The sequence below is a fragment of the Xyrauchen texanus genome, chromosome 14 (genome assembly GCF_025860055.1).
Source record: "Xyrauchen texanus isolate HMW12.3.18 chromosome 14, RBS_HiC_50CHRs, whole genome shotgun sequence".
NCBI lineage: Eukaryota > Metazoa > Chordata > Actinopteri > Cypriniformes > Catostomidae > Xyrauchen > Xyrauchen texanus.
Genome location: NC_068289.1, coordinates 28812052 through 28833044, shown reverse-complemented (window position 1 = coordinate 28833044; position 20993 = coordinate 28812052). Strand labels below are relative to the sequence as shown.

General features: G+C 40.1%; 1 protein-coding gene across 10 annotated transcripts in view; it reads right to left on the bottom strand.

The window, feature by feature from the left end:
• Positions 1 to 18785, bottom strand: part of si:ch211-168k14.2 (phospholipase D1) — a 49972-nt gene extending 31187 nt beyond the window's left edge. For 7 of the 10 annotated variants that reach the window (XR_007972007.1, XR_007972008.1, XR_007972011.1 and 4 more), the window contains exons 1-13: positions 18607 to 18785; positions 15582 to 15740; positions 6466 to 6596; positions 6095 to 6240; positions 5635 to 5752; positions 5383 to 5448; positions 4182 to 4240; positions 3921 to 4013; positions 2761 to 2917; positions 1814 to 1929; positions 1447 to 1530; positions 593 to 674; positions 361 to 471 (exon numbers count right to left, since the gene is read on the bottom strand). Coding sequence is in view for 5 of the 10 variants with exons in the window: in XM_052142618.1 (XP_051998578.1) it covers positions 361 to 471; positions 593 to 674; positions 1447 to 1530; positions 1814 to 1929; positions 2761 to 2917; positions 3921 to 4013; positions 4182 to 4240; positions 5383 to 5448; positions 5635 to 5752; positions 6095 to 6240; positions 6466 to 6596; positions 15582 to 15720 (1302 nt within the window). In the remaining 5 variants the exon portion in view is untranslated. Of the gene's footprint in view, positions 1 to 360; positions 472 to 592; positions 675 to 1446; positions 1531 to 1813; positions 1964 to 2760; positions 2918 to 3920; positions 4014 to 4181; positions 4241 to 5382; positions 5449 to 5634; positions 5753 to 6094; positions 6241 to 6465; positions 6597 to 15581; positions 15741 to 18606 lie in introns of all 10 variants that reach the window. The other 3 variants (XM_052142621.1, XM_052142617.1, XM_052142619.1) reach the window with 3 other exon arrangements.
• Between the last annotated feature and the right edge of the window lie 2208 nt (positions 18786 to 20993).

The following is a 20993-nucleotide window of genomic DNA, read 5'->3' as shown; positions in this document are numbered from 1 at the left end:
GCCTTGGGCTCTTATGGAGACGATAGGCAAGGAACAACCTGACCATCTCCAGACACAATGTATGTTGGGTTCCAAACAGAGTGATCCCCTCATGCTACCAGAGAGGATTTTTGGCAAAGTCCAGACATGATCTAAGTAACATGCTATGTGACAGGAGGTCATAGGCATGCTGGGTGCTTTCTGGATATCTGTGATGTGTTTTGATCAAAACTTAGTTCTTGGAGGGTCATGGGAAGACATGAGTCAAGCACCTGTGGTGGCTGAGTGGGAGGCTGATTTGTAAAGACGGGTCCCCTCTGTAATACTGTCATTTGGGCAATATTCTTCTTTTGACAATGTTTGACATACTGTTTGACTCACCCTGATGTTTGAGTGAAGTCCCATCAGTGTCTTCTTGGTGTACTCACTGTTGAGACCCATCACCACCTCAACTTCTTTGTAGAGTAGGACAAAGATCTTCACTCCTTGTTGCTGAATTGACAAAAGACCAAATGTTGTTAAACTACTTTTGGTTCCAGAAAACATAAGAAAAAGTGTGTGAGGAGAAAAATTAAACTGGCTGTTCAGATTTGAGCAGGTGCTTATACTCAACTGCTTTCCGCTTGAGGACATGGTCTAATCTCCACATGTTCCCATTCACTACTGGTCGTTTGAGGAAGACTTCTGGGCTTAACCTGAGAACATATAACAAACAACCACTCTCTGAGATTGTTTTTTGTGATTAAAAAAGAAAAGAAAACCAAACAGATGTTACCATCGCTGCTGAAAAAACATTAGCACAGAAATTCTTACATTTTAAAAATAAATAATAACCATAATAATAAACTGCTAGCCACCCTGTTCAGACTTTTCTGGTTTACTCATTTGACCAGCTAAACAAGCTGAAAACCAGCTTTTCCAGGCTGAGAAACTAGACCAGCTTGGACAGGCTGGGTGACCAGCTAGACCAGCTGAAGTCCATCTTAGATAGGCTTGGAGATCAGCAAGTACAGCTGACGACCAGCTTGGACAGACTGGGAGGCCAACTAGACTAGCTGAAGTCCAGCTTAGACAGGCTTGAAGATCAGCTATAACAGCTAAAGACCAGTTTGGACAGGGTTGGAGACCAACTAGACCAGTTAAGACAAGTAAACCAATTTAGGATTGTTTAAAGTGTTATTTTTAGGGACCGAACCACACATCAATTAGTAAGATTAGGCAAAGAAATCAGAGTACCATAAAACAACCAGCTATGTATTCTACAGTGCACTATTCTCCTATTGTAAAACACAATGTTCCATTTGTAGTCTGTTTGCAGAAAATCAAATTGCCATAACATAAACTGCAATGGAACACAAAATGAAGCATGCATGTTCCACTGGTACTTCAAGGGGTGTGAAATAAATGCACACAGAATTTAAAAAGCTAGGTACAAGAGGCATGCTTGATGCTTATTTTAGTCTGTACCACCAGGCTGTGATAAAGATTTCCTCCTTTGCTCCTTCTAGAGCATCAGCAATGGCATCAAAGTATCCAGCTGCATTGACAAACCTTCAAAAGAGGCACAGGGTGCTTAATTAATAAGTGTGTCTGGGTTCTCCACTGATATTCATGAGAACATTTTCTGATTAGTGCTGATCACATGTCAACACAAAAGGAACAAAGAAGAAGGGAACAGTTGAACTTCTAGGATCACTCTGATACAACAGAAATGAAAATATTATGTAGAAGATGGAATAATCAAATATATTTAGAAATAATTAATTCTGTCCTCAACAGTTTTAATTGGAATATAATATTGTGCAGTAATTATTGTGACTGTATATTTCCTCACCATTTTGATGTAGTTTTTTCTCTAACCGGTGTGAAAGACCCATGGCGGTTTTCTCTCAGAAAGTCCTGTCCAAACATTTGAGAAAATTCATCGATGGAGTGCCCCCACCAACGAGCCTGCCTATATGTGGAGCACTTGATAGTAAGTGCCCTGTACAGAAAGTTTTTTACAGAAAGTAATTATGTTGATTGATATTTGTCTCATGTCAACACTACAAAAAAAGAACTTTCTTTCTTTTTTATCTCCTTTTCTCCCCAATTTTGGAATGCCCAATTCCAACTACTTAATAGGTCCTCGTTGTGGCGTGGTTATTCACCTCAATCAATGTGGCGGAGGACAAGTCTCAGTTGCCTCCACTTCTGAGACAGTCAATCCGTGCATCCTATCACGTGGCTCGATGTGCATGACACCGCGGAGACTCGCAGCATGTGGAGGCACATGCTACTCTCCGCGATCCACACACAACTTGCCACGTGCCCCATTGAGAGCGAGAACCACTTAATTGTGACCACGAGGAGTTTAACCCATGTGACTCTACTCTCCCTAGCAACTGGGCCATTTTGGTTGCATAGGAAACCTGGATGGAGTCACTCAGCACACCCTGGAATCGAACTCGTGACTCCAAGGGTGCTAGTCAGCATCAGTACTCGCTGAGATACCCAGACCCCTGGTAAAAATGAACTTAATCAGTTTTTTTTTCCTGTTTTCTAATAAAAATTTCGAAACATCCTTAAAACAAGATAAATTCACTTGACAAACAAAATGGATGAAATAAATGTCCTTCCATTTTTCTATTTACTTTTCTATTTTCTCTTTATTTGCATTTTTTAACAACATCTTGTGAGGTTTATGCTTACAACAAGAAAAAAAAAAACATTTGTAAATGGGGTAAGAAGAATAGACTTGAAAACAAGTCTTAAAATGCAATTTTGCACATTTATCTCAACCTGCCTGCAAAGATTCTCAATCGTGACTCCATGCCTCACTCCAGCCTCTCCGGTCCCTATTTTGATGTGAAATCCCTTATCATATAGAATCACGGTACCTACTTGGCCATCCTTCGGCCTCATGTAGAGTACAAAGGAGTCTTTTACCACCAGCCATCTGAAACATGAAGCAGTCACCACATGAGAGCTGAAACAAGGGGGAGAGCCATTTTATCAGATGTGGGAAAACAGCATAATAACCTAAATAAGTAAATAACTGCAACAGAAGACATGCCATGACCCGAAGGCCCAGCAAGGCCGCAATCAGAGGAGCAAAATTCAATTGGAACTGAAACTGTCAGTGTTTGCTTTAAAGAGCCATGTGAATTATGCAAGCGTAATGTAAGCTGCTTGTAAAAATAAATAACAATAACACCCCCGTCTGCACAGATGAAGACAGTTCAACATCGGCATCTGTTATCCACCAATATTAATTTCAGGACTTTGTGTTCTTTCTTCAATAATACTTGTGAACCATGAGACAAAGATCATGCACTTTTGATTATTTCTCAGAAACAGAGTGTGATACTATATCACAGTTTTTTCTATAGGAATGAAAATTACCAAATGAGACCTCTTTAATATTTAAATTGTTCCACATAGACAGCAATGAGATTAAACAGAGATCAAATGGAAACTTTTGTTTAAGTCTCCTGCTTCTCACAGCTTTCACCTGAGTAAAGACTAGATTTTCAGAAGAGATCTTGTGCTCTGTGAACTTTGCTCAGATTTGCCAAGATAGTCTGCAATCAAAGGTCAACAAATTCATATGAACTCAACCATTTCTCATCAAATTATTCAGGGATCAACATTTCACTACCTATTTGACTACCTGAGCTTCATAACCCACATTACTTTTATAGCTCTACTATAACTGTACTGTATGTCAGCAACTGTCTCATTTGGTTCTAATTTTATTTCTTCTAAGGAATTGTAGGAGAAACATCTGAGACAATATTTATACTTAAATGACACATACATGAGAACTCTATTAAATCCCTCGTGCTATGAAAGAGCAACCTCTGAGTAACTACATTTTCTACTATGATTTCCTCAAAAACACAGTTAAAATTTCCACCAAACACACAATTAAACATATATGTAGACAGAACCGCTCTCACCTTTTGGACCAACGGTAACAGACACTGTTGGATCCACACCAGTAACATACAGGGAATGTGTTTCCTCCGGATTTCTTTAAGATCAGACCTTCCCTTTTGTCAATGAGATTAAACACATAAAGGGACAAATACTAATCAAGCCAACAAATGGTAATCTCTCACATTTAAACATTTTCTTCTACTTTTATTTTACAATCCATATAGCTATAGAAGACATCATTGTGTTCTACCTATAAATAAAAGACAGTTATTCTTTCTTACAATCCTTTTGGTCCCAGATCCTGAATAAATGAGATTTGACTCACTTCCAGGAATTCAAGCTGAAATTAAATTAAAACACACAATGTAGCTCATTAGCATCAATACTGTAAGCCTGCAAATCAGCTTTAGGGCAAATGCATTCAAGCTATACAGTTCATTCCAAATATGCTTATCAATATTTCAGTTAATCACGGTTCCTTGAGATCTTGCAATTATTATGGCTGAAATGAAGAAATAAAATTGGCATCTGCGTTGGATTGTTTAGTCCAGCTCTGCCTTAATAATTATTCCAAGTGTGAGGTTAAGGTACAGGTTCTCTTTAATTAGCCCTTTAAACGAATGCTAATTATGTGACTGTCAGGTGAAGGTTTGTTTTATTGAGTGGAGACACAGCAAGTAGAGTGCTTCCAGAACCTTCCTTCTGCCTACATGTGTGTCACGATTCACTGTTGTCTGCCCTGTGTTTCTCCCTTGTCATCTGTCCCGGACTACACTTCCCATAATTCCCTGCCCTCATCACTGCCAGCAGTACTTCATTGTTCTCACCAGTGTGTCATTTAATCATTATCCTTTGTGTATTTAAACCCTATTGTTTCATCATTCGTTGTCAGTTGTTAAATGTTCTGGAATGTGTTTCTGCCCGTGCCCTTCGTGGATATTTGCTTATTTGTTTATATTTTGGTTTCCCATCGTGGATGTTTTATTTGTTCCCTGTGTTTTATGTTATACACCGAGTTACCTGGTTTATCTTATGTTTTTTCATTAAAAGCTGCGTTTAGATCCCACTCCTCATCTGCCTCGTTTCAATGTGACACAATGGTAACTGAACAAAGCCTATTTCTTATTCTAAAATAAGCATAGATTCATATGCTTTTAAATATACAATTTAAATATGCAATTCTTCTGCATACTGCATATGGATAAGCACAATTTATGAGTGGAACTTAATTATTATATTACCATTAAACTGACAAAAAGTATCAAATCATACCATAGTTTTTTGTTTTGGACATAGTACATTTGTACTTTTCTTTGTACAAGTTTTCTTTGAAAAACCTTATATAAATACCTTGGTGTGTGAACGTGGCAATCATTCAATACCAAATATATCAAAATACCATGGTATTACCATCACTGGTACTCCCACAGTATTTTTCTCATAAGGGTACAGGCAATAAAAACTGTCTAAGCTGTGACTTACTGTTGCAGGATGTATCCTATACAAAGGCCTTTTCAATATATTCCTCAGATAGTCCTCAAGTTGCATCTGTTACAACAAAAGGAAGACTGAAACATCTGAAGAAACAGATGTATTGATTTATTAAAAAAATTTAAAGATGTTTTCAGTATGAAACACTTTATGCCAATACAGGCATAGAGACATTTTTTAATTTGTAACAGAGTTTGTATATACTATCACTAATATCACAAAAATTAAGATAAAAGATCTAACTTTTCTGCTGGTGAGCTGTTCCTCCTTGACCAGGGCATCAGGTCTTCGTGGTAATGAAGGTAGGTGTCCTCCATTAAACCTTTTGCGGCCTTTGAATGACTTCCTTTTGACTGAGTGACTATCAAAAACAGGACTGAAATTATTCACAAATTTACATGTTTTGTGTCCATGAAACTACGTCTGATTTGATTAAGTGAGAGGTTATTCTAACACACATTAGGATTAACAGTGCAGTGAGGTTGTGCAAAGCATTTTTCGTAGTGTTCACAGAGCGCTAACAACAATACATTTGGGACAAATTGTGTACACCCAACTGAAAAATGAAAACACTTAGCGGAACAAAAGCAAATGTGCTAGATTGTGTTTTCAACAGAGGTGGTGTGCTTAATTTTTCTGTACAGTATGTGTGCATTTGAGCATTTGTATTCAGAGAAAATGAAATGAAATTAGCAGAGCTTACATTTGACTTGGCAGAGGAATTTTTAAGAGGGCCTTGAATTTGAGCAGCTCCTGATTAAGTGCCAGAAAGTGCTTGAAACGGCGTTTGACTTTCCATTTGAAGCCTCTGTGGCTCAACTCTATAGTGTACAAGTTGGGATTCAGCACCTTTGAGTGGGTTATTTTAAAAAAGAACTGATTGAATATACTACTGCACACAGTTTATCTAATCATGATACTGTAGATAATCCTCATGACTAGATTAACAAATGAAATATTACTTGCTATTCATTATGTTTTTAATGGTATTATTAAAAATATTACTATAGTTTCAGAAAATGGTTTAGGACATAAAAGTGATCCTCTTGTAGTGTTATCATATGTTTTAATTACCCTTGTAGATGTGAATCGCTCAACCTCTGTCACTTGCACCAGGATTGGCACTTCTTCAAGAAATATAACACAATCCAGGGACTTGAATGGGAGAAAGTTGTATATTGCTTGAAAGGAGATGTCCCTTGCTTCTAAAAACAATCATAACATTTAAATAGTATAGTCTTTGTTGTGATTTTATCTTTAGTAATCACCTATAGGTTCATTGGATAAACACACAGGCCAGGGCTTTTGAGAACAGTAGAGTAAACATGACAACTTAAACACACAGGTAACACTTTACAATAAGGTTCCATTTAATGCATTAGGTATCATGAACAAACAATTAACAATATATATTTACAGTATATATATATATATATATATATATATATATATATATATATATATATATATATATATATATATATATTACATCATTTATTATAATCTTTGTTAATGTGATTTAATAAAAATACAACTTTTGATTTTAAAAAATGCATTACTATATGTTGAAAATAACATAAAATAAGACCTTTAAATGCTTAATTCATGTGAACAAATTAATGTTAACAAATGGAACATTATTGTAAAGTTTTACCAAAACACACACACACGTTGTGTTTCCATGTTTTATGGGGACTTTCCATAGACATAATGGTTTTTATACTGTACAAACTTTATATTCTATCCCCTAAACCTAACCCTACCCCTAAACCTAACCCTCACAGAAAACTTTCTGCATTTTTACATTTTCAAAAAACATAATTTAGTATGATTTATAAGCTGTTTTCCTCATGGGGACCGACAAAATGTCCCCACAAGGTCAAACATTTCGGGTTTTACTATCCTTATGGGGACATTTGGTCCCCACAAAGTGATAAATACACGCTCACACACACTCACACACACACACACACACACACACACACCATGTTTTTTATGGTTCAAACCATGTTACAATGAAAGCAAACTATAATAAAGTGAAAAAGACACTCTATTAGCATAACATAAACATATATACTGTAAATAAATAACAATTTCCAACATTCTTTTATGCCATGAGTGTACCTTCATTTACTATTACTATTATTTTGTATTATGTACTATTATATAATGGTCATTGAAAGTGAAGCAATGTGATATCAATTTTACCTGGTCGCAAAAAGTAGTCCATTAATTTACCTGATGAACTTTCACATTTTGCTGACCATTTTTGCTTGGCAGAGCTAATGTGTGCTTTTAAATCACTTGCACCTTTATTAGCAACTGACACATAAGTGACAGCTTTACATGTCATACATTCTGCTTCTCACAGATCTCGACCTGGACGAAAGCATGGTAATTTTTTGTGTAAATCTTATATAAATTTGCACTTTTGTTTGGGCATTGTCTCCACTCAGCTGTCATTTGCTGCTACTGTCAAGCAACTGTTTGATGCCGAACACAACAGAGATTCGTGCTCTTCGTCTCTCACGGAGAGATTGAGAGTCAGGAATTTGGCCAGTAGTTGCCGCAAGCCTCTTAAAATCAACCAATTGGTGTGCGAGAAGGCGGGACTTACAAAGAGGGGTTAAAGCAATGTATATATATGTGCACACACAATGAAGTATTAGACCATATGCACATCATAATGCAACTAAAGCCGAATCCCGGACATGTTTGCAAATTTGGAAATCCCGACCGGACACTTTTTTCAAAAAAGAGGACATGTCTGGAACATATTTAACATTATTCCAGATTATTCTGCACCAAGCAAAGTTTCAGAGCTTGACAGGGGTGTATATTTCAGGGGGATAGTGTGGAGGTAACCCCTCAATAATCAAAAAAGCAAGTACAGGCTGCATTTGATTGTCAACAGGAGAGCATTTGAAGAATACAGCAGGATATTTTACAGTATGCAGTGTGTTCACAAGGTAATTCCCAAGGTTAAATCTGCTATCCTGCCTATGTGTCACAGATCTACCGGACACTCCCAGCACTAATCCCTCTCCCCGGAGTACTGATAATCTGCACCTGTCCCTCATATCTGCATCAATCAGCTCCACATCATAAAAGCCAGATCCTCCTTTCACTCTTCATCAGGTCTCGACTATGAATACAGACTCACTTCCTCGCTCTCTTTTCCTGGTTCCAGCTCCATCGCTCCTTCGACGACATCCCAAGATCTTCTCTCCATCGCTCCTCTGACGATATCTCATGTCCTTCTCTCCATCGCTTCTTTGACGACATCTCAAGTTCTTCATTGCCTAAGTTTAGTTCTTAAAAAACATTACCTCGGGCTTCAGCGCTACCTACGAGTCTGGGTGTTTGTTACAGAAGAGCAGACCGACTAAAATCATGACTCCGACCGCACCACCGATAACGCCGGTGTAAAATGGCAGGCAAAACTGCTAAAAATACATAGATTTGCCCCTTGAAGGTCTCTGCATTGTTCTGTCTTTTCTGAGCACTGAAGTAAAGCAATTATTGTTAATAATTTGCACTTTACAAATTCATCCCGTTATTAATTTTATCTGACTCCAATTTTATATTAATCTGACTCCAATTTTATATTAATCTGACTCCAATTTTAAGTTGACCTCTGATTTAGATTAAAGCTCTAAATTCTTTCTGATTATTCTTTTATTTTAATCATTTAAGTTATTGATTACTCTGAATCCTCTTCTATTCATTTACCTTTTGATCAGTTTCTAATGAGATTCAAACAGATAGTCTTTAAGTGGCTTCCTCCTACATTAAAGCTTCAGTTATGATAGAAATTATTCTTAAAATGGGATTCTCCTGCTCGGTTCCTCCAGAGCGGTTTCTTCTATTTTAAAGACCCAGTATTGATATAAATGATTTCAGAGGAATACAGAATAAATCAAAAAGTAACAATTTATTTGCCAGGTAGGATTTAAAACACAAGTTAAAGAAGCAAGTCAAAGAACATACCTGGCAGTTGAGAAAAGTACATGTAATTGCAAAGCATGGGAAATCTGAATGCAGATTCCTATTATTACAGTTACACACATTGAGGTGTGGGATCATCTGACTACAGAGAACCTTGAGCTCTGGGCCAGCCTTCCTTAAATATCCAGACAGAATACACATTGTGTACCAAATGGTATTATCCTTTGTTCAATGAGAATTTGGGGGTGAAAGGGTTCTTGGCTTCCTGGTGTTAAACCTTCAAGGAGGGGATAGGCCTCCAGAATTATTCAGTATTTGGCATAGACCTTATAACTTTGTTGTCATTAAGTTTTATAAAGCTGGGGACAAAACACTATACCAGACGCATTCGAGACATTTTAAATGATACCAAACATGTTACAAAAGTTACATTATTTGTATACATCAGATATGGTGCATACAGATCTTAGGTGAGTTTGGGGTGATTCTGGGCTTAAAGGGAATGGATGAGGAGGAGGAGAGGGGAGAGGGGAGAGAATGGGACAGATGTGGAAGGGCGACAATGAGGTGTGATTTTTCAGTCTTCGCTCAGTGGGGTGTGGTGCCTCAGGAAGCATTTGCTATTTGCCTTTGAATGCAAACACATTGGCACCCCGCCTTACACCGGCGCATCCGCAATTCCTTCTCCTGTCTATTCCGCCAGTCCCATGGTCAACCCAGCACCCTACTCTGGATCGGCAGAGAATTGCAGCGGCTTTTTGACCCAGTGTTCACTCACAATAGTAATGCAGCCGCAACGTTTTCCCACTGAACGAGCTAAGGTGGCTTATATAATTTCTTTGTTAACTGGACAAGCGCTGCAATGGGCACAACCTCTCTGGGATCAAAATAGCACAGTAACTCATTCCCTTGATAGTTTTACCCGACATTTCCCAGAGGTTTTTGGATACCCGGTTGGAGATGCTTCGGTTGGTGAACAACTATATAACCTCCATCAGGGTAAGAGCACAATCAATGAGTACGCCCTTAAATTCCGCATCCTAGCAGCATCCAGCGGATGGAATGAACCATCTCTCCTTACTATTTACCACCTGGGACTTGAGCCAAGGTTACGGTTGCATCTCTCTTCCTTTGATGATGCCATGGAGCTCGAGCGCTTCATCCAGCTCTCCATCAGAGTGGTAATAGAATGAGGTCCTGCATCGATGAGCTGCCCGCTTCACAGCCCGCTGGTTACCTCGCAACACCCCTCTACCCATACCACAGAACCAGACAGTGATGTAATGCAGTTGGATGCTTTCCGATTGTCCCCGGCAGAGCGCCAACGCCGGCTGACCCAGAGGTTGTGCTTCTACTGTGGAAAAAAGGGGCATGTCATCTCTGCGTGTCCCATTCGAACTCCTCGCCCACTGGTGAGTCACTTACACACTCCTAGGATTTGTTCCTCCCCTCTTTAAACAAATGTTTTGCTTACTGCTTCTGTTTTTCCTTTCGTAGTACCCGCACTTCTTGACTCCAGGTCAGCTGGTAACTTCATTTCCGGCGCACTCTGCAACCAGCTCCGTCTCCAAAGATGGCCATGTGAACACAACTATCAAATCCAAACCATAAACGGCAAACCTTTAGGTAAGGGGTACATCCGTCACTGGGCAGCAGGCCCAGTGAAATTACAAGTTGGATGCTTGCACACAGAAGAAATCACCTTACTGGTTTTATAAAACTTCACCTCCAATATTATCATAGGGCATCCTTGGCTCATCCGTCATTACCCAGTCATCTGCTGGTCGACAGGTGATGTCCTGAAGTGGGGAGTAAAATGCTCTCCAACCTGTTTCCCTAACTTGCCTACTCCGAACCACCTTAATATAGTCAAGGAACCTCTTCTCCTCAATCTTAATACCACTACAATTGAAAGCCCGACCAGCTCGCAGTCTGTTGAAATCCCTTCATGCTACACCCACTTCCAGGACGTTTTCTGCCCCCTTCTTGCCTCACGGTTACCACCTCACCGACCATGGGACTGCACAACTGACCTTCTTCCTGGTGAGTCAGTGTCCAGAGGTAAAATATACCCTTTCTCCATTCCAGAACAAAGAGCCATGGAGGAGTATATTGAGGAGGCCCTTTCCCAGGGTTACATCCGTCTGTCCACTTCCCCTGCTGCTTCTAGCTTTTTCTTTGTAGCGAAGAAGGATGGAGGCCTTCGTCCCTACATAGATTACTGCTCCCTCAACAAAATAACCGTGAAGTTACAGTATCCTCTCCCCATCGTTCCTGCTGCATTAGAATTGTTGAGAGGAGCAACTATTTTCACCAAGCTTGACCTGCGCAGCGGCTATAACCTCATTCAGATCCGGAGGGGAGACGAATGGAAGACAGCCTTTGTGACACCTACAGGCCACTATGAATACAAGGTGATGCCGTATGGCCTGGTCAATGCCCCCTCTGTGTTCCAGGGCTTCATGAATGAGGTTTTCCATGAGTACCTCCATCGATTCTTCATCGCATACATAGACGACATTTTGGTGTACTCCCGGAATGATACAGACCATCGTCAACATGCCAAGCTTGTGTTGGAAAAGTATACCTCAAGGCCGAGAAATGTTCATTTCACCAGAAGACCCTCCAGTTCCTCTGATATAATATCAGTCCAGAAGTTATCCAAATGGACGAAGGGAAGGTAGAAGCTGTGCAAGCCTGGCCCACTCCAACCACCATAAAGGAACTCCAGCGCTTTCTTGGTTTCACCAACTTCTACCGCTGGTTTATCAAGAACTTCAGCTCCCTCACTTCTCCAATTACCTCACTCCTAAAATCTAAGCCCAAGTCCCTATCCTGGACTCCAATGCTTTCCAACACCTTAAGATTGCCTTCACTACAGCACCCATTCTCAACCATCCTAATCCCCACAAACCTTTCGTGATCGAGGTCGATGCCTCAACCACAGGTGTAGGGGCCGTCCTTTCACAGCAGCAGGGGAAGCCACCCAGACTCCACCCTTGCGCCTACTTTTCTAAGAAATTCATCTCAGCGGAACAAAATTACGATATCGGTAACAGGGAACTCTTGGCTATCAAACTGGCACTAGAGGAGTGGCGCCATTTGCTTGAGGTGGCCCAGTTTCCTTTCCTGGTACTCACAGACCATAAAAACCTAGAGTATCTCCGGGAAGCTCGTCGCTTAAACCCTCGCCAAGCACGATGGGCACTCTTCTTCTCGTGCTTCAACTTTACTATCTCCTATCGTCCAGGTGATAAGAACATCAAGGCAGATGCCCTTTCCCGTCTCTACTCTCCAGAAGAAACCCATGAGAAACCAGACACTATTCTTCCTCCCTGCGTAGTAGTAAGCCCAATTCAATGGTCCCTGGATGATGATCGCTGAGGCTTCTGCCACTGAGCCAGCTCCGCCAAACTGTCCTGCCGATAAAACCTATGCACCCTCTTCTCTACGAGTAACTCTGATAGATTCTTTACACTCCTCCTTGGGCACTGGCCACCCGGGGAACAATAGGACCCTCTCACTCCTCCAGGACCGGTTCTGGTGGCCACGTATGGACCGAGATGTCCGAAGGTTCGTCCAGGGATGCATCGAATGTGCCGTCTCCCAAACTCCGCGCCAACTTCCATCTGGCAAACTCCTTCCTCGGCCCATCCCTCGTCGACTCTGGTCACACCTAGGGGTCGATTTTATCACTGATTTACCATCCTCCGAGGGTTTTACATGCATTCTGGTGGCAGTAGATCGTTTCTCTAAGGCCTGCAAGTTAATTCCTGTAAAGGGATCAATGGAAAGGAAGAGGCGAGAACCGGCTTGTCAGTATAAATAATATTTTAATATAAAACTTAAACAAAAGACAAACACACACACACATGACGGACATGTCCATTAACGATCTCTTTCTCCCGCACGATCCTCTGAAGTCGACCCTTATCCCTCTCGGGAGGCTTGATTAGCCTAATATGGGACCGGGTGTGTACAATCACGACCCGGCCCCGCCCTCCGCCCTGCCACACTTCCCCTCAAGGGACTTCCTACCGCCCTAAAAACAGCGGAAACTCTTTTCAATCACGTTTTCCGCAATTACGGAATCCCTGAGGATATCGTCTCCGACAGAGGTCCGCAGTTCATCTCCCGAGTCTGGAAGGCTTTCTTTTCACTCCTAGGGGTAACCATCAGTCTTTCCTCTGGTTACCAGCCACAGAGTAATGGTCAGACAGAAAGGAAGATTCAGGAGATCAGTCGTTTTCTCAGAACCTTCTGCCATCACCGCCAGAATCGCTGGAGTCGTTTTCTGTCCTGGGCTGAGTACACACAGAACTCTCTCCGTCAACCCTCCACTAGACTTACACCTTTCCAGTGCGTATTGGGCTACCAACCTTCTCTCTTACCCATGGTCTTGTGAACCATCTGAGGTGCCAGCTGTTAACTATTGGTTTAAGGAGAGTGAGAGGGTCTGGGACTTGACTCACCACCACCTGCTACAGGTTGTGCGCTGCCAGAAATGTCTTGCTGACACCCGGAGATCGCCCACTCCAGCTTACCATCCAAATTAACCCTGTCACTTTTCCAGCTCCCTCCGGAATTGCGCATCCATCCTGCTTTCCATGTTTCTCTTCTGAAACCTTACCACCCGACCCTCTCTCCTCACTCCTCAGAATCGGATCCTACGAAGGTCGAGACGTCCTGAACTCCCGATGCCGCAGGGGTCGCCTCGAGTACCTCATTGATTGGGAGGGGTATGGTCCAGAGGAAAGATCATGGGTACCTCGAGATGACATCCTGGATCCCACCCTTCTTTCACACTTCCACAATACCCACCCTGGTCGTCCAGCTCCTCGTGGATGTGGTCGTCCATGGCGCCAGGTATCACGTCCCTCTGGAGCGGTCCGTGGAGGGGGGGGTGGGGTAATGTCACAGATCTCCCAGCACACTTTACAATCCATCTCCCCTGAGTACTGATCAACTGCACCTGTCCCTCGTATCTGCATCAATCAGCTCCACATCATAAAAGCCTGATCCTCACTTTTCGTCTGGTCTCGACTATAAATACAGACTCACTTACCCGCTACCATTGGTTACTTCCTGAAGACATTCCCTCGCTCTCTTTTCCTGGTTCCAGCTCCATCGCTCCTTCAACGACATCCCAAGATCTTCTCTCTAACGCTCCTCTGACGATATCTCAAGTCCTTCTCTCCATCGCTCCTTTGACGACATCCCAAGTTTACTTCTTAATAAACATTACCTCCGGGTTCAACGCTACCTACGAGTCTAGGTGTTTGTTACAATGTGTTTCTACCTGTGGTACAGAGATGAATATATTTTGTTCCTAGAAATATTAATGGATTCATGCTTTAGCCTGAGTGCTTATAATAGTGTAAAATGATCACTAAATATAAAGGATCTCAATGTTCAAAGTTCTAATTACTGATCAATTTAAATATGTGTTTTCATGTAAAACCAGTTGGAAGCATAACCTAAATTTGACCAGCCTACATTTGCAGAGCATTCTCTTTATATACACATATATGGGTTTGACGTACACGTTTCTACTATTTTTCCCCCACTATATACTGCACTCTCTAAATTCTTGTTTCTAAATGTATGTTTCAATAGAAGACAATGCTTAATTGAGACACAACTGCTTCAGCATCTCAAAGTCCAATATCCGTCTGACTCGCTGTGCCCATCTGTCATAATAACAACAGTAAGCTGAGGAAAGAGTAGACAAATTTACTTTCATCAAATCTGTATACGTTGACCGAAATTTCGAAACACTGCCCCAATGGCCAAAGCGGTACGTTTTGTAGGGCATATGTGCATGTGTGAGCTCCATTTATGTCCAGGAGAGGTCACCAAAAATTAGTCGTGAAGTAAGTTGTTTTCAGCTTTACAGGATGTTATACAATGAAGAGAAAAGCATAGATTTATTGATTCTATCCCCCAACCCAAACCTTACATCAACCATTAGTGGAGTAAAAAGTAATGTTAAATGGAAAAGTTAAACCTCTGAATCATGCTTGTCATTGATTATTCAAACGTGGTTACTGCCTGGCTTTGAACCCAAGTCCCCCACGCAGCTAATGCAATCACGCAAACATGTCTAATAAGAATCGTACTTGTCAGCGCATCAGCATACAATAGTCAATCCTAGGGTACCGAAACTATCAGAAACATCATGCCGACTTCACATGTGATCATGTTGCCTATGAGGTCACTGATGAAAGAAAAGACACACTGACCCATCAGTTTATCGCCACAAAGGTCCAGCTCCTGTGGATCATCCTGCAGGTCATCCTGGTCCAGGCTGCCAGAGAACTGGCTCATGACCTTCTCCAGGCGCTCCAGTTTAGGAGGCCCCTGACAGCCCCTCAAAGACATTTTCACTTAATGGCCTTCATCTTCAAAAACAATTAGCATTATTTCACCATGACATAACAATACAAGAGAAATATGTGGTGCGTTGTCTAGTCTAAAATCCTTTTGTGATGATAATGCTATATTCAGAATCAGCATAGAAAAAAAAAAATATATATATATCCATCCATCCATCCATCCATCGTCAACCACTTATCCTGTGTACAGGGTCGCGGGGGGCTGGAGCCTATCCCAGCTAACATTGGGCGAAAGGCGGGGGACACCCTGGACAGGTCGCCAGTCCATCGCAGGGCCACACATAGACAGACATACACTCACACTCACCTCCACATCCACATCCACGGCAATTTTTTTTTTTTTGGAGACACCAATTAACCTAGCCTGCATGTCTTTTGGATGGTGGGAGGAAGCCGGAGTACCCGGAGAGAACCCACGCAGACACGGGGAGAACATGCAAACTCCACACAGAAAGGCCAGGGCAACTAGGGTTTGAACCCACAACCTTCTTGCTGTGAGGCGACAGTGCTAACCGCTGCACCAAATGTTTTTTTTTTTAAATAATTTACTAATGAATTATTATTTATTCTTAGTTATTTAAACTGTAAAGCACTTTGGTCAACTTCTGTTGTTTTTAAATGTGCTATAGAAATAAACTTGTACTTCTATATATAGCTTGTAATATTGTATATATTATATTATATATAAATGTATTAGTTATTAAAAATATTTTAACATTATTATATTTTAATACATTAATATTAGGTACGTATGTCTGTCTATGTGTGGCCCTGCGATGGACTGGCGACCTGTCCAGGGTGTCCCCCGCCTTTCGCCCAATGTTGGCTGGGATGGGCTCCAGCCCCCCGTGACCCTGTACACAGGATAAGCGGTTGACGATGGATGGATGGATGGAATATTAGGTACACGAGAACATAATGACTATATTAGAGGATCTACATTTTTTCTAATTTTGATTGTTATAAATTACGTACTTGGTATAGTATCATTCTGTTAGATAACTTTTATTTATTTATTTAGTTATTGGGAATAAATAAATAAATAAATCACTATAAATGATAATAGAAGTTCTATTAATAATTATGTGAACAGGCTTAACAGTAATTCACAAGAATAACATTGGTGGACCAGGCTGTTATTTAATTTAAAATTAACATCTTCTTAAGGCAGAATAAATATTTATTCTTAAAGCTGACACCCCTTCTAAACATTTAGCTGTTTTATTTCCTGCTAAATACTTCACATTTAGATTTTCGGTCACTGATAATTGCCCCATATGTAAAATGCATGAAATATGGATTTAATATCAGTTGGCTGGTTGCAGCACTGTGCTCTTTGGTATTCATCTGTTAATGAGGGGCTCCTCTCCTATCTCCTGACTGGCCCCAGAGTCACTGGCCCAAATGCAAAGTGTCAGACAAGTCATCAGAGAACATGGGGACCTAATGTCTTTTGATATAAGAAAGGTTGACAGACATTGATTTTTTTTTGGGTGATCTGACGGTACATGTAATGATAAAAGAAAGGAAAGGTCATGGTCAATTGGCATGACAATGAGGAAATGTCTGGATATCACGCAATGTCAAAATCTGCAAACCTTTTCCTGAGCTAAACAATGCAAGAAATGCATTTGAAGCACAAAATGCTCTCTCTCTCTCTCTCTTCTCTCTTTCACTCTTATGATTTTTAGTGAAAAACTAACACAGCTGTGTTCAGTGAGTGTGTTAATTAATGAATTATGCTGTCTGTACTAATTTTAATTATAGTTTGTTAATTAAATAACAAATTATTTGAAAGTGAAATTTTGCTTTTGTTGTATATTTTTTTAATTAATTTTATTCATTCTATTTCTCTCACAAAATAAAAAATGAGGTTAAACAGTATAATAATCCAGTGATAATAGATATTCTATTAATAATAATAATAATAAAATAAATGTTTATCTTTCATGCTCCTTACAGAGTCTTCTCGCTGTGTGTGTATGTGTGTGTGTGTGTGTGTGTGATACTTATACACCTGCTTTATTTATTTTCTTATGAATAATTACAAGTACGGTTTCATTCCAATTTGTGTCAGAAGAGTGAAAGAGAGAGAGAGAGAGAGAGAGAGAGAGAGAGAGAGAGCATTTTGTGCTTCATTTCACCTGTCATTGCTCTACTAAGTCTGAGAATCTTCCTAATGGCCACGGCAAGGGGCCAATGGCTACAAGGAAGTGGAGTCAAATATACTTGTGATTTCCTCACTTAACAATGCCTTAACATTGGCCAGATAGTGATACACTCAAAATACACTAGAACATTTATCTTTATCTTAATTTAATGGCTGACATGATAAATTAATCAATAAGGACAGTTAAAAATGATTAGAAATTATTTTAATCAGTATCTATTATTCAAACTCAGCACCTAATTCTGTGTATCAATGAGGTCATTTCGGGACTATAATATAGTTACTGTATATTAAACACACTTGATATGAGATACAAGAATAATAAAGAAAAAGAGGAGACACAGCACAATTTACTGGATTAGATGACTCGGTGGGAGATATAAATATACACATTTATTTAGGCCTCAAATTGTTCATGATAATAATCATGTGTGTGACAACTGCAATTTAAATAAGGTTATTAGTTTGAGGTGTAATTAGACAGATGCGAGTCTCTTCTATGACAGCACAAACGGGACAGAGGCAATTCATTATGCAAGTAATAGAGCACATTATTGTGCAAATGTTCTCCATTAGACTAAATCAATCACCACTATAACTTCACAATCTTTCATTAAAGTGAATCATAATGTTGGATGAGGGGGGAAAACTGGAGCTCGAAACAGCAGGAAGGCAAACTAAGACAATATAGAGAGCTCTCACCTTACCTTTGCAGCCAATGGAAATGGAAAACACTGGCACCTCTGAGTCTTCTTCTCCCAACCTTGCTAATACACGAGAAATATCAACAGATTGTCACTATACTCTGCTTCAACACTGTTAGTAGTCTGTCTTAATATATGTAGTAACACAGATAACTGCTTTCTGTTCATTTGAGGAGTTTCAGGGCTGTTATCCTGTGAATTGTGTCAGCAATATGACTGGCCAGTTCCATTTGGAGCTCTTACAATGTACTGTATCATTGCACCATAGGGGAACAAGGGAATGGATTCACTGCGAGCTCAAAGCCTCTATTGATAGTGTAAAGCTCTGACACGGCCCGGTAGTGAGTGTTTGAAACATTTGTACCAGGAATCCGAGAGCTACAACTAATCTCTGTGATGTCATCTCTCATGAGATGGGGACTGGCCAGAACAGTATTTGAGTTGCAAAGTGATTAGTGATGTGTCAGCACTTCAAAAGAAGAGAACTTGGACAATCACCATTACAAAACATTACCACCATGATGGCTAAAATCTGAAATCTAAATTTCATTCACTGGTGACAAAGTAAACATTGCAGGTTATTCAACAAGAGAGTTTTTCATGATAAAATCACATTTTAGATATATGCTGTGTCCGAATATCCACACTTCCCTACAATATAGTATGTAAAAAATAGTGTGCCTCTGGAGTAGTATGTCTGAATCCTCAGTATTAATGAAGCAGTAAGTGAGAAATACCTAGATCACCTAATATTGCGGATCGACTGTACACTTTATGATCCCGTAATCCCTTGGGATCTGAGGCGAAATAACAATCAAACAAACAATCAAAATGAGTGATATACACTCACTAAACACTTTATTAAATGGTCTGCACTTATATAGTGCTTTTTTAACCTTAGCGGTTTTCAAAGCGCTTTACACTGTGATTCATTCAACCATTCACCCATTCACACACACACTCACACAACAATGACGGCAGAGCAGCTATGCAAGGTGCTAGCCTGCCATTGAGAGCAACTTGGGGTTCAGTGTCTTGCCCAAGGACACTTCGGCATGTGGAGTCATGTGGGCCAGGAATCTAACTGCCAACCCTGTGATTAGTGGCCGATCCACTCTACCTGAGCCACTCCCTTTATTAGGAGCACTATGGTCCTAAAAAAGTCAAGCTTCGAAGTTTTGTGCATTCTGAGATGCTATTCTGTGAATGAAAATCCCAGAACATCAGCCGTTATAGAAATACTCAAACTAGCCCGTATGCCACCAACAATAATGCTACTGTTGAAATCACTGAGATCACATTTTTCCCCCATTCTGATGGTTGATGTGAATATTAACTGAAGGTCTTGACCCGTATCTGCATACAATTATGCATTGCACTGTTGCCACATGATTGGCAGATTAGATAATCACATGAATAAATAGGTGTACAGGTGTTCCTAATAAAGAGCTCAGTGAGTTTACATACCAAGGAAGTTGTTTATTGTGCTTAATGGTGCCTGTTAAGTGGTGCCTGTTAAAGTGGATTATTTCCACAGTTGCTGTAATACATCATTTATTTGGGTCTCGGCTCAATACCCATGTCCCAGTATGAAGTATGTCCGAAATCTATTCATACTATAGTATGAATGCAAGTATACTTGCATGCATACCTAAAAGAGCATACTGTTTTATTGGGCGAGAAGTGTGTACATCATCAAATACAGTACATACTGTGACAGTACACGTTTTTGGATACAGGGACAGTCTTAATTTTGTGACTAACATATATGTCTAATTGTAAAGCAAAACAGGCAAATAAAAACAACAAAGATCAAGTTTATGTAGTTATAAAGTGCTTAAAGGGATAGTTCACCCAAAAAGAAAGAAAGTCAAATGAGTTTGGAACAACATGAGGGTAAGTAAATTATGACAATTGTTTCATTTGGGGGTGAACTAACACTTTAAACAATTAAACACTTTTCATTGTTTACAATTTATATATATATAAATTGTATATTTATGTATATGTATAAATTGTAATCTGGCATACCAGACATTTTCCCGGTGGGCCGACACACTTTGGGGCCATTCAGGGGCATCGGAAGAACTGAGGGGGCCGGTGGGTCGGCCGCGAAACAGACCGAATGGGCCGCAATAAGCTAAAATGAGCCACCGTGTTATGCAGAACGGACCACAAAACGGCGCCGCGATATGCAGAAAAGGACAGTGAACACCCCCACTCAACAACTTTTGGCTAAGCACCCCCATATATATATATATATATATATATATATATATATATATATATATATATAGTACATATTTTAAATTATAAATTATAATAATATATTATTTAAAAAAACAAATGTAAATGTAAAATTTAACAAAAGTTGACCAAGAAGAG